The sequence below is a fragment of the Panthera onca genome, chromosome B2 (genome assembly GCF_046562875.1).
Source record: "Panthera onca isolate mPanOnc1 chromosome B2, mPanOnc1 haplotype 2, whole genome shotgun sequence".
Taxonomy (NCBI): Eukaryota; Metazoa; Chordata; class Mammalia; order Carnivora; family Felidae; genus Panthera; species Panthera onca.
This window is the reverse complement of record NC_138343.1, coordinates 99502948-99517574: the sequence shown is the minus strand read 5'-3', so window position 1 is coordinate 99517574 and position 14627 is coordinate 99502948. Positions and strand designations below refer to the sequence as shown.

Here is a 14627-nt window from a genome sequence, read left to right as displayed (position 1 = left end):
CACAGAATAAAGAATATAGCCAATAACATAATAATGACAGATGGTAGCTACACCTATGATGAGCACAGCATAATGGAGACACTTGTCAAATCAGTGTTTTACACCTGAAACTAATGTAACATTGTGTGTCAACCATACTCAAATAAAACCAATTAAAATATGTATATACACAGGGAAAACATGTCAGAATGTACATAGTGCTATGGGTGATTATTCTATTATCCCAATTATCTAAGAGTAGCATGTATTACTTTTATAATCAGTAAAAAGAGTATTTTTTTTTAATGTTTATTTATTTTTGAAGGAGAGAGAGACAGAGCATGAGTGGCAGAGGGGCAGAGAGAGAGGGAGACACAGAATTGGAAGCAGGCTCCAGGCTCTGAGCTGTCAGCACAGAGCCCGATGCAGGCTCGAACTCACAAACTGCGAGATCATGACCTGAGCCGAAGTTGGACACTCAACTGACTGAGCCACCCAGGCACCCCAAAAAGAGTATTATTTTTAAAGATGCAAGGCAAACAAACTAAGAAAAACTACAGCATTTACGATTAACAACCATCAGCTAACTATAAATCACAAATAAGCAAATATGACCTGTTGAAAACATGGAAAATGCAAGTTAAACAAAGTATGATTTTGACTTCTTAGCTTAAAAACATAAACAAAAAGTGGGTAATGGTCTATGAAACTTGTATATTGCACTCTGCTAAAAGGACAACCTTTCCAAAAAGCGGTAATTAATATGCTCTATTGGGCATGAAGTAATCTCATGTCTAGAAATCTCACATAGGAATTAATTCAAAAGGATAATTCACTTGTGTAAAAATGGCCATTTTAGCATAATTTATAAGAATAGCAAAAAAGAAAAACCTACATTTTTAGCAATAAAATTGCTAAAATTTATAAGAATAGCAAAAAATAAAAACCATAAAATTAAGGTAAGTTATAAATTTTAGTATAACCATTTAATAGATATTATATTGGCAATGAAAATAATACCTAGGGCACCTGAGTGGCTCAGTCCGTTAAGTGTCCAACTTTGGCTCAGGTTATGATCTTAGGGTTCATGAGTTCAAGCCCTAACATCAGGCTCTGAGCTGCCAGCACAGAACCTGCTATGAATCCTCTGTCTCCCTCTCTCTCTCTCTGTCCCTCCCCCATTTTTGCGCACGCTCTCTATCTCTCTCAAATATAAATATTAAAAAAAAAAAAGAAAAGAATACCTAAAGGATCACTTACTAACAGAAAAATTTTAGGGGCACCTGGGTGGCTCAGTGAGTTAAGCATCCGACTTCTGCTCAGGACATGATCTCACGGTTTGTGAGTTCGAGACCCATGTTGGGCTCTGTGTTGACAGCTCAGAGCCTGGAGCCTGTCGTCATAGTCTGTGTCTCCATCTCTCTCTGCCCCTCCCCTGCTCACACTCTCTCTCCATCTCTCTCAAAATCACATAAACATTAAAAAAAAATTTTTTTTTAAAGAAAAATGTTTATAATATAAATGAAAAAGGCTTGATATAAAATTTAATGTATGTTGGGGCACCTGGGTGGCTAGTCGGTTAAGCGTCTGACTTTGGCTCAGGTCATGATCTCGCGGTTTGTGGGTTCAAGCCCCACGCTGGGCTCTGTGCTGACAGCTCAGAGCCTGGAGCCTGCTTCAGATTCTGTGTCTCTCCATCTCTCAGCCCCTCCCCTGCTCATGCTCTGTGTCTGTCTCTCAATACTACATAAACGTTTTAAAAAAAAATTTTTTTTTAAATGTAACGTATGGCAAAAACACAAATAATATTTTATTATTTTGCTAAAGAAAGAAGATAGACTCTAAGGCTGTATGTTGTATGATTCCATTTATGTAACATTCTAAAAAAGGAAAAACTATAAGGATAAGAAACAGTTCACTGGTTACAGGGGGGAGGGGAAAGGGTGGCCCTCAAGAGCACTGCACAAAGAAATTTTTAGGATGATGATATGGTTTCTGTATCATGACTGTTTCCATATCATGTGGCAGACACAGCCTAATGCATTTTTAAAAACTCATAAAACTGTACACCACAAAGAGTAAATTTTACATACTTAAATTCAAACAACAACCGGGAGAAAAGTGGAGAAAAACTCAAAATAGAATACAATCTAATAAACGACCCTAACTGTAGTTTAAAGTAATAACACAATCGGGGCGCCTGGGTGGCTCAGTTGGTTAAGCGGCCGACTTCGGCTCAGGTCATGATCTTGCGGTCCGTGAGTTTGAGCCCCGCATCGGGCTCTGTGCTGACAGCTCAGAGCCTGGAGCCTGTTTCAGATTCTGTGTCTCTCTCTGACCCTCCCCTGTTCATGCTCTGTCTCTCCCTGTCTCAAAAATAAATAAAACATTAAAAAAAAATTTTTTAATAAATAAATAAAGTAATAACACAATCACATTAAATAGGCAGAAAAAAAACCCAACCTAAGTTACATTTGAAAACAGTATTTGAACTGGACACCCTAAGGCTAAAGACAAAGAACTGTACACACATTCTATACTTTAGTTAGTAATTTTGTTTCTTACAGGGTTAGACATTCTGAAAGTATGCACGTACTAGAAACCTACAAATCAATAAACATATTATCAATCATGAAAGCCAGGTTTCTTACTGTCAGAAGAAGCACAGTTACAAATAAGAAAAGAAGAAAGGCTGGAATGAAGTCTGTGGCAGTGGACTGGAATTGGGAGTAGTATTAAGACTCATGATTTTTTTAGGAAGTATCAGTATGAACTCAGAGTTTTTTTTAAATACATAAAATTAAATTAGATGTGCATGTATGCATGGGTTAACATGCATAATACTTATTTTCAAGCTCTGTCTGCTAAGAGGATCTAGAGACAATGACACTTCCGTAGCAACTAAGCATACTTTGTGCCCAGATCTCTGTTTTCTAAATTACCAGCCCCTAATATATGGAAACAGGGCTCCACAGAGAAGGGATTGATTCCAGAGCTTTTGCAAGGAAAAATACAAGATGAGCTTGGAGCATCGTGTGGCACCAAAAAGGAGGACTTAAACACAAGGGGCATGTTGAAAGAACATAGGAGCCACCCTGAAAGAGATCTTAATGGCAAAAGGTATAATAATTTGAGCAACAAAATAGTGACAGCATTGGATTATAACTCAAAGAATGTAAGTATCTGTAAGTCCACACTAATATAAATGAGTAATTCAACAGAGAAGAGAGAGATTTTCCTTACAAAATTCCAATTAATAAATGTAGAAGGAATGAGACAGAAAACCACCATTAGAACACCAAGAGTAATCCCTATGTAGACAACAGTCACTGATGGATGCTAAAATTAATAAGCAAAAGTGTGATGAGAAAGAGGATTATTTGCACAGTGTTTGCACAGTCTCCAAATATTTCCTCCAAACATTCACTAGTTACAAAGGGAAAAATAATAAATTTATAGTGGAGAAACCAAGCAGACATCACTTTAACCGAGGTTAATGCTACCAACATAAGACATCCTGTACTCCCTGGTATCATTTATTGAGAAAAGCACATCACTTTTGTGATACCCTTGCCAAAAACACATAAGGCTCAATCTATTCATGAGAAATGTAAAACAAATACAAACTGAGGTATATTTTACAAAATAATTAACAAGTACTCATCAAAAACGTCAAAGTCATCAAAAAGAGAAGGACTGAGGAACTGTCACAAATGGGAGAGTAAGGAGACATGACAACTAAATGCAATATAGGATCCTGGAAGAGAAAAAAGATATTATTGGAAAAACTGGTGAAACAAGTCAAGTCTATAGTGCAGTTAAAACATTATTGTACCAATGTTCATTTCTTACTGTTGATAATTGTACTATGGTTACATAAAACATAACACTAAGAGAAGCTGGATGAAGGGTATATGAGAACTCTACTATTTCTGCAACTTTTCTTCAAATCTATAATCACTCAAAATAATATACATATGATAAGATTACAACCATGTAAGAATATTCAATACAAATGAAAACACAAACTAGAAAGAAATAAGTTTTAAAAATACTAATGATAAAAAATAAAAAAATAGGGGCTCCAGGGTGGCTCAATTAGGTATCCAATTCTTGATTTTGGCTCAGGTCATGATCTCACAATTCGTTAGTTCAAGCCCCAAGTCAGGCCATGCTGATACTGAGGAGCCTGCTTGGGATGCACGCTCTCTCTCTCTTCCTCTCTCTGCCCGTCCCCTGCTCACATGCATGCGTGCACATGCATGCGCTCTCTCTCAAATAATAAATGTTCAAAAATTTAAATAAAAACATAAATAGATAAAATAAATAAATAATGTTAATAGCTGTATTTAAGGAACTGTCATTTTCTCTTTTTTTTTTTTTTAATGTTTATTCGTTTTGAGACAGAGAGGGAGACAGTGCCCATGAGCAGGGAGGGGCAAAGAGAGATAGAGAGAGAGAAGAAGCGGGGGAGAGAGAGAGGAGGAAGGAGGGGGGGAGAGGTGAGGGGGAGAGAGAGGGGGGAGGGGGGGAAGAGAGAGAGAGAGAGAGAGATAGAGAGAGAGAGAGAATATCCCAAGCAAGCTCAAACCGTGAGATCATGGCCTGAGCTGAAACCAAGAGTTGGTTGCTTAAACAAATGAGCCACCCAGGCGCCCCTGTCATATTTCTTAAACAAAGTACTTTTCTAAATCTCCCATAAAGTAATTATTACCTTTATAACAGAATAATAGGAGTTAAAATAAATCATTACTTACTTTTTATACAGAACGCCATATGGTTTTTTCAATGCATACTGTAAAACATAATTTAGTTTTCAAAATAAATTACATTCTGAAAAGCAGAGATAAAAATTAAATTGTATTATATCAGTCATTATACAAGATTACCTGGTCCCTGAATCCTATTCTGAGGTCTTCTGCTTGGCTCTCTTTTGATCACTTATCTAAACCTGTAACATAAGCTTAATATTCTGACTTAGACTACACTTTCCCAATTAAAAGTTTCTATGCCCTGAGCACCTGGGTGGCTCAGTCGATTAAGCATCTGACTTTGACTCAGGTCATGATCTCACAGTTCAGGAGTTCCAGTCCCACATCAGGTGAGCTCAAGCCCCCACTTGATGTGAACACAAGCCCCACTTCAGGTAAAAACATGAGCCCCACTTCTCTCTCTCTCTTTCCGTCTCTCTGCCCACCCCCCCAGATTCTCTCTCTCTCTCTACCCCCCTGCCCTTCATTCACTTGTGCCCTGTCTCTCAAAAAAAAAAAAAAAGTTTCTATGCCCTTTCAAAAATCCATCCAACTTAAATGATTTCTTTCATTTCTTTAAATTCTACCTATTCTATTCTTTCCAGGAAAACAATTTGAGAGTAGAAAGAAAAGCAAAAGAAAGCAGATAAAAACAAATCCTATTGGGGCACCTAGATGGCTCAGTCAGTTAAGCGTCTGACTTTGGCTCAGGTCATGATCTCATGGTTCGTGGGTTTGAGCCAGCCCCATGTCAGGCTTTGTGCTGACAGCTCAGAGCCTGGAGCCTGCTTCAGATTCTGTGCCTCCCTCTCTCTCTGCCCCTCCCCTGCTCGAGTTCTGTCTCTCTCTCTCTCAAAAATAAATAAACATTAAAAACATTTTTTTAATAAATAAATAAACCTATCAAGAAAAGCTGACAAAATTGAAATAATGTTATCTGGAGATGAGAGAGCTGAGAAACAGTTACAATGAGGGCAATAAGAACTAGAGTTTTTAAATTCAGCCCTTGAAAAAATTCCTGTCGAGGCACTTGGTGGCTCAGTTGGTTGAGTGTCCAACTTCAGCTCAGGTTATGATCTCACAGTTGGCGAGTTCGAGCCCCGTGTCGGGCTCTGTGCTGACAGCTCGAAGCCTGAAGCCTGTGTCAGATTCTGTGCCTCCCTCGCTGCCCCTCCCTCGCTCACGCTGTACCTCTCTCTCAAACATAAACATTAAGAAAAAATTTTTTTAAGTTCCTGTCGTTCAGCCCTCTTTTCATTTTTTTCTTATTTCTTTCCATTCATCCACTAATAATCAGTTGTTACCAGTATGATCAGTTCTGCTCTACTATAAGGAATAACAAAGATCTAAGGCATTACCTTACATTAGGGAAAGGAGTAAATGAGGGAAACAATGAAAAGGAAAATGACTGACTATCAGAGCTGATAGATAAAGGAAATCCAACAGTAAAACCTATCTTTTAAGTACTAAAACTTTTTTTTTCTTTTTTTAAGTTTATTTATTTGCTTTAGTAATCTCTACACCCACACTGGGGCTTGAATTCATGACCCTAAGATCAAGAGTCACATGTTCTTCTGACCGAGCCTGCCAGGCACCCCTTCAGTAGGAAAACTTTTTGGTAATTCTTGACCAAATATTTCCCTGCCTTGGTGTGATGCACACTAGCACAGTGACAACTCAAGAATCATCAATATGAATGTTAACTACTGTAATAACCTGTAACATTGTGCTATTCTTGGAACTTACTTAAATACAGGGCCAGAATCCTATCAACACAATGACACTGAGAAGGATGAGCATGTATTAGATTATTCAGTTATCTGAACTATTGTGTTTAACAAACGTCAACAGTTTAGTCAAGTTTAAAAATCAATTATTTAGTTGATTTAACTCAAAGAATCTATCTGCTGTATCCAAGGCCTAAATAATCAGCCACTTACTAGGTATCTCCATGGACTATGCCTTTCATTCACTGATTAAATATTTACTGAGCACCTACTGTGTGTCACACAAAGGGCTAGACATGAGGCTACAGAGGTAGGAAAACCATAAAGCTTTTAACTTCATCACTTATATTATAGGCCCTGAACTGAACATATTACTTTTCTCTTCAAACCTGCTCCACATGATATATTCTCTACTTGCCATTATCACTTATCAAGAACCCAACCCAGAAACCTGGGAAGTTCATACTTCTTACTCATGCCCAAACTCTTCTACCCTCATCATCTACTCTCTCTGATGATCTCTCATTTTCACTGGCACCACCACATTCCAGGTACTCATTACCCGGCTGAAAACAATGGTTGAATCAGTTGCTACATTTGCTCTCAGTTTTCCCTGGTCAAACTGATTAAAAGGACTGATCATACCTGCCACCTCCAATCTTTCAGCGGTTCCTCAGATCTTTTACAACAAAGCTCAATCAAACTCCGTGTTGCTACCTGATCCCTGCATGTTCTTCTAGCTCCATCAAGCCCACTTTCCTTTAGCCATCCCCAATTATTTGCAGTTCCCCAAACACATCATATGCTCCTTCACGTTCCCTTTTGCACAAGTTTTTTCCTCAACCTTGGAAGACTTTCTGCTTCTCCTCCTCTCCTCCTCCTTGTTCTGACTCCTCCTTCAAAATGAAGTGTCTCCTCTGGGAAGCCCATTCTGTGTATGGCTACCCCTATGGGATTTTAACTGCCTCCTATCCTAGCCTCTACATGCCTCCAGCACAGCAGTTAATTCAGTGTTATAATTTCTTATTTGCCTGTCTCCCTCATTAAGCTCACTGAAGGGACAGACGTGTCTTATGTAACTCTTAATCCTCAGCACCTAGCGCAGTGCTTGGCGTTGCTGACGGAATAAACAGATAGTGATATGCAGTTATTTCACTTTACAAACTAGAGATGTTCCTTAAATGTGGGTAAACCAAAGTCCAGTCATTGAAGTCAGTTCAAATTTACAAAAGGAACAACAGTAGTTGCTTGAAGGAAAACCAGTGGATAGTGTCTTGCCATGGCAAATTATCTCCAACTTGAGCTTTTTTCTAAGGCAAGGCAAACTTATCCACGTATCCAGCAGCCCAAACTTGTATGCTGAAAATTTCCTAAAATGATTCCAATACCATTTAAAAAATAAGTGTATAGGGACATCTGACTAGCTCAGTCAGTAAAGTGTGCTACTCCTGATCTCAGGGTCGTAAGTTCGAGCCCCACAATGGGTGTAGAGATTAGTTAAAAAATAAAATCTTTCAAAAATAAAAATAAAAAAATTATTATATACATACCACATCTCTAAGTACTTGTGTCACCAGTAAATTTGCATTTCCACCTTTAATCAGCATAGCATTTTTAACATTTTCACTAAGTTTCGGTTCTCTCTTCTCAAGGAATCTCTTGGCTCGTTTTGTTTTTGGCTTTCTGTTTGGAAAATCACAATTTGTAACAACTTAAAACATTTTCCTCATAGTACAAAATCATGACTTTACTAACATGCAAATTCTTAAAAATCAACAATTACATAACATTTATCAGTTAGGATTCCACCACTAAACAAAAATCTCACTTTTTAGGGAGATATTAACAAAAGGTATTCGGCTATTACTATTAAGTAAGTGTTAACTTTATTAGCTTTTGATTTTTTTTAAAGGCTTTCATTTTTTTAATATCACCAACATTCCTTTATTACTGTTTTTTCTCTAAACCTTTCATAAAAAAAAAAAAAAAGACTCAATGAAGACTGTTGCTATTTTTATTCCATCATTTTTCCTTCAGCCTTAGAGCAAACAGCACTCTTACCCTAACACAAAGCATTGCACACCAAATAGTGATCAATCTGTGGGCAGTTACCAAACACAGGGAGGCTACTCATTGTTTATCTTTCCTATAGGTCGTAGACCTACCGGGAAGTATACACTATCCCACTCCAACATCACAGCTGAAAAAGTCCAACATTATTGCCGCCAACTGGGAATAATAATGACTGACACTTTTATAGAGTTACCTTACTAAGGCTTATCTTCACCAAGACCCTACCACACAGGTAAAATTATTATCTTCATTTTACAGATGAGGCAACTGAAGCCAGAGAGGTAAATTTGGCCAAGGTCACACAACTTGCAAGTAAGCCAATCTTCAAAATGAGCAAAATTTAAAAACTCATCTCGACCACTGTGCAAAATATGAAGGGAAAACAAATTCATTATTCTGACTTTATGATGTGACAGCAGGAGTAGAATGGTTTTATACAATTCTGTTCAGAGAAATTCTGTTCTGCTTCCACTATATCTTGCTTTTCCAACAGTTCTTGGCCATCTACTGAAAGAATTCCTCCTCTCTTAAATAACTACGACCCACCATCCTCCTTTCAGTCCTGTGGACACTTTGAGCAGGAAAAGAAAAACGCAATATACACACACTTCATTTATCAAGCAGAGTTTAAAAATTCTCCTGCAGACAAAGTGTTAAGCAATATAAATAAAGCTTCCAATCACTTACTGTTTGATAAAGATACACATTATTTATTAAATCAAAAAATATTTAGTATGTCTTATGGCAAAAAACAGTGCTCTATATTTCATGTGGTTTATTACTTCTCACTAACCAACTAATGCAAATAACATCCTCTATGTTGTATCAGCTGTTTGTTCCCCCATCAGATCATAGTCTTACTCATCTTTGCAGTCCCCATACCTAGAGGAATACATAGCAGATGCACAAAATTCTCTGAATGACTAAAAGACGAATTTGTTTTGATTAGATGTTAATCCAGGCAAATCCCAAGAAATAACAGCAGGACTATTCAGAAGACCAATAAATATTTTCTGAACGCATTTAAAACAAACATCAACTCAAGGGAACAAAAAACTAATGAACATTTCTACGTGCTGTAGCAAAGGCTTTACGTACATACGTTCTCGCCAGTAATCTTCACAGTTCAATGAAGTAACGATTATTACGAACGCTATTATACAAAGTAAACTGAGGTTTAGGGGGATTAAATGGCCTAAAGTCACAAAGTTTTGTGAACGCGCCCGGACTGTCACCTACATCTGTCAGATTCCGAGGCCTTGTGCTCATAACCATTCATTCGACCACCTTCCTCACGCTTCTCGGGAAACCAGGACTTTTCTAACTGGCTAGAATAAAAGCGGCGAACACCTCCGTGCTACCGCCTGGCAGCTCCCACCAGCGGGCTTCCCGGCACTTCATCGCCCAGCGAGCTGCACTACTAGAGACCTAGGCTAGCGGATGGATCGACCCACCACAAGCCAAACAGCGGAAGGAACGAGAGGAGTAGCCCAGGTGGAGAGGAGGTTTTTTCACTCGTCCCCACCACACGAGTCCCACTCCCCAACGTCCCCCAGAGAAGGGACCCAGCGCACTTACACAACTCGATCCAAAGCGTCCATGGCTACCGCAACACGAACCCGGAGAACACACGTGCACAGCGCGGTTACGCGAGATACGCCAGTGGCCCGGAACAGGCGGAACCGGAACTTGAGCGTGGCGTCACTTCCTGGGACCGCCCCATCATGGATGCGTAGGCTTTTTTTTTCCCCCTTCTCCCTTTAATGAAATTGCGCCCCTTTCCCTTGGTAACAGATTTTTGCCTTGGCTTTTAGCCGGAAATTAACGCTTTAGGTAACATCGTCTATAGCAGCTTGATGGACGCGCCTGTGTGTATACCTGGAATAAGGTATTCAGGGACCAGATGTTATTCTTCTGGGAATCTCCCAGAATGTCAGAAAGGTTCACATGGTAGGTACTCACACAGTGAGTGAAATCAATGTGAAATATGCACTATTGACCGAACTGTAAGCTCAGTGAGGCAGAATTTATAAATACTGCAGTGCCCGACACATAAAAGGTGTGCACTGAAAGTTAACACTATGGATCTTCATTTATAGCCCCAGTTTTTAAATTGCTATATAATTCATATGCCATAAATTTTACCCCTGTAAAGTGTACATTTCACTGGTTTTTAGTATATTCACAAAGGTGCAACTATCACCACATCTAATATCAGAACATCTTTATCACCCCAAAAGGAAACACCCACCCTATCAACCCAATAGTAGTCACAACCCATTTTCCTGTGTGGTAACACACAGGCTGTCAGCTACCTAAGCTTGAGGTCAAGCATGCCATGCCCTCTTTTGCCTCCTACAGAATTGACACAAACTTGGTGGTAAGAAATCCCAAGCTCTTCAAGAGCTGGCTTGGGGTGCCTAGGGACATCAACGTCTGTGGCCTGGCCTCTGCCATCACACTGATTTGCTGACTTCCTCTGGCCAAGCCAGACCATTACCCTACACCTTCTTTTCTTCAAAGAGTTTTATAATTTCAGCTCCAACATTTAGGCCTTTGGCCCATTTTGAATTAATCTTTGTATATCGTATAAGATAGGAGATCCAACTTCATTCTTTTGTATATGGATATCCAGTTGTCCCAGCATCATTTGTTGAATAGATTATCTTTGGGGTGCCTGGGTAGCTCAGTGGGTTAAGCAATGGGACTCAACTTCAGCTCAGATGGTGGTCTCATGGTTTGTGGGTTGGAGCCCCACATCAGCATGGATCCTGCTTAGGATTCTCTCTCCCTCTATCTCTGCCCTTCCCTGCATGTGCACGCACAAACTCTCTCTCTCTCTCTCTCAAAATTAATTAATTTTTTTTTTAAAGATTATCTTTGCTCCATTTTATTGCCTTTGCTCCTTGGTCTTAAATCAGTTGACTATATTTATGTGGATTTATTTCTGGGCTCTGTATTCTGTCTATTAGGTATTATCTATTCTTTTGCCAATTCTCACTATCTCCATTATAGTAGCTTTATAACAAGTCTTGAAGTTGGGTAGTGTCAGTCTTCCTACTTTGTTTTTCAATATTGTGTTAGCCATTCTAGGCCTTCTGCCACTGCATATAAACTTTATTTTTGTTATGATTCTTTTTTACAAAAGTTTATTCTTAAATGTACAAACGGATCTAAGACAACACTTGATTCTAGCTATAGGTGGCAACAGATACTATGACAAGGAATCCAAATGTTTGAACAGGAATGGAATTTAGGATCACATTGTCTCGGGGCGCCTGGGTGGCTCAGTCGGTTAAGCAGCCGACTTCGGCTCAGGTCATGATCTCGCGGTCCATGAGTTTGAGCCCCACGTCGGCTCTGTGCTGACAGCTCGGAGCCTGGAGCCTGCTTCGGATTCTGTGTCTCCCTCTCTCTGACCCTCCCCCGTTCATGCTCTGTCTCTGTCTCAAAAATAAATAAACGTTAAAAAAAAAAAAAAAAAAAAAGGATCACATTGTCTCAGGCATAAAAAAACAGCTTACTTTTTGTCAGTTTTCTTAATTCCACCTGTGGCCAGGAGGCCCATCCCCATAGCCTTTGCTTTTAGCTCCTTGAGTTTCTTCTGCTCCCCTTTCTGTTTCTGCTTGAGTGCCTTATCTTCCTCATCTGTGTCCTTGGCCTGCTTCATGGGCTGCTTCAGGGGCTCCTTCTTGCCACATTCATGGTCAGACATGGCACCTGACACCCCTTCCCCAGACCCTGCCACCAAAAGCTCCTCCATATAAACTTTAGAATCAGTTTGCCAATATCCACACAATAACTAGCTAGGATTTTGATTGATATTGCATTGAATCTATAGAGCAAGCTGGAAAGAACTGATATCTAGACAATGTTGAGTCTTCCTTTCCATGAATATGGAACATCTTTCCATTTAGTTCTTCTTTGATTTCTTTCATCAGAGTTTTTATAGTTTTCCTCATATAGATCTTGTATGTGTTTTGTTACATTAATACCTAAACTTTTCATTTTGGGAATGCTAATATAAATAGTATTATGCTTTGTTATAATGAGCACTGGGTGTTGTATATAAGTGATGAATCACTGAATTCTACTCCTGAAACCAATATTGCACTGTATGTTAACTAACTAGAATTTGAATAAAAATTTAAAAAGAAAAAATAAAGCTTGAATTATTTAAAATAGTAATGGTATAAAAAACAAATAAAAAATAAAATATTAATAGTATTGTGTTTTAAATTTCAAATCCTATTTGTTCATTGCTGGTATATAGGAAAGCAATTGCTTTTTTGTGCATTAACTTTTACCCTGCATCCCTGCTATAATTGCTAATTAGTTCCAGGAGTTTTTGTTTGTTTGTACATGCTATTTTCCACATAGATGATCATGTTATCTGAGAACAAACAGTTTTATTTCCCTTTCTTCTTTATTTGCATTAGCTAGGACTTCCAGTGTAATGTTAAAAAGCTGTGGTGAAGGGGGACATTCTTGCCTTTTTTCTGATCTTAGCGAGAAAGCTTCAAGTTTCTTACCATAAACAAGATGTTAACAGTAGAATTTTTGTAGATAGTCTTTATCAAGTTAAGGAGGTTCCCCTCTTTCATTCCTGATATTAATAATCTGTCTCCTCTCTTTTTAATTAGTTAGCCAGGCTTGAGGCTTATCAATTTCATTGATCTTTTCAAAGAACCAGCTTTTGGTTTCATTAATTTTCTCAATTGATTTCCTATTCTCAATTTCATTAGCTTTTTTGTTCTAATTTGTATTATTTCTTTTTTTCTGCCTACTTTGAATTTAATTAGCTCTTTTTTTCTAGTTTCCTAGCATGGAAACTTAGATGATTGATTTTAAATCTTTCTTATTTTCTAACATATGCATCCCATGCTATAAATTTCCCTCTAAGCACTGCTTTCACTGTATCCCACAACTTTTGACAAATTGTTTTTTCATTTAGTTCAAAATATTTTTAAATTTCTTTTTGAGAGTTTTACTTGCCCTGTGTGATATTTAGAAGGGTGTTTTTTAGGGGCACCTGGGTGGCTCAGTTGGTTCAGTGTCTGACTTCGGCTCAGGTCATGATCTCATGGTTCAGGGGTTTGAGACCTGTGTCGGGTTCTGTGCTGACAGCTTAGAGCCTGGAGCCTGTTTTGGATTCTGTGTTCCCTCTCTCTCTGTCTCTCCCCCACTTGTGCACTCTCTCTCTCTCTCTCTCTCTCTCAGAAATAAACACCAAAAATTAAAAAAAAAAAAAAAAGAAGGGTATTCTTTAATCTCTGAGTATTTTGGAATTTTCTGTCTGTTTAATGGTTTCTAGTTTCATTGTGGTCTGAGAGCAGACATTGTATGATTTCTATTCTTTTAAATTTGATAAAGTGTTTTTTGTCCCCAAATGTGGTCTCTCTTGATGAATGTTCCATGTGAGCTTGAGAAGAATGTATGTTCTGTTGTTATATGAAGTAGTTTATAGATGTCCCTTATGTCCAGTTGACTGATAGGATTGTTGAGTTCAACCATGTCCTTACTGATTTTCTACCTGCTTGATCGCTCCATTTCTGATAGAGAGATGTTGAAGTCTTCAACTATGTTAGTGGATTCATCTATTTCTCCTTGAGGTTCTATCAGTTTTTGCCTCATGTATTTTGGTGCTCTGTTGTTAGACACATACATGTTAATGATTAGTATGTCTTCTAGGAGAATTGACCACCTTATCAATATGTAATGCTCCTCTTTATCCCTGATAAATTTCCTTGGTCTGAAGTTGGCTCTGTATGAATTAATATAGCTACTCTTATGTTGTTTTGATTAATGTTAGAATGATATATTTCTCCATCCATTTACTTTTAATCTTTATGTGTCTTTATATATAAAGTAGGTTCCAGGTAGACAGCATTTAGTTGGGTCTTGTTTCTTGATCCAGTCTGACAGTCTCTGTTTGAATTGGTGCATGTAGAGCATTGACATTCAAAATTATTGTTTATATAGTTGGATTCATATCTACCATATATATTACTGTTTTCTATTTGTTGCCCTTGTTCTTTGTTCCTATTTTTGTCTTCTATTATTTTTCTGTCTTTTGTGGGTCTGTTTTTTAAAGATT

At 38.2% G+C, this 14627-nt stretch overlaps 1 protein-coding gene and 1 pseudogene across 2 annotated transcripts in view; both read right to left on the bottom strand.

Annotated features, from left to right (window-relative positions):
- Nucleotides 1-10225, bottom strand: part of RPF2 (ribosome production factor 2 homolog) — a 34162-nt gene extending 23937 nt beyond the window's left edge. Inside the window, exons 1-3 of one of the 2 annotated variants that reach the window (XM_060616404.3) lie at nucleotides 10109-10225; nucleotides 8008-8140; nucleotides 4737-4774 (exon numbers count right to left, since the gene is read on the bottom strand). In XM_060616404.3, coding sequence (XP_060472387.1) covers nucleotides 4737-4774; nucleotides 8008-8140; nucleotides 10109-10131 — 194 coding nt within the window. In that variant the 5' untranslated portion in view covers nucleotides 10132-10225. Of the gene's footprint in view, nucleotides 1-4736; nucleotides 4775-8007; nucleotides 8141-9769; nucleotides 9876-10108 lie in introns of those variants that run through there. The other variant, XM_078447221.2, reaches the window with a different exon arrangement.
- Nucleotides 10226-12050: 1825 nt separating this feature from the next.
- On the bottom strand, nucleotides 12051-12260 carry LOC132666472 (translation machinery-associated protein 7 pseudogene; annotated as a pseudogene).
- Nucleotides 12261-14627: the final 2367 nt, after the last annotated feature.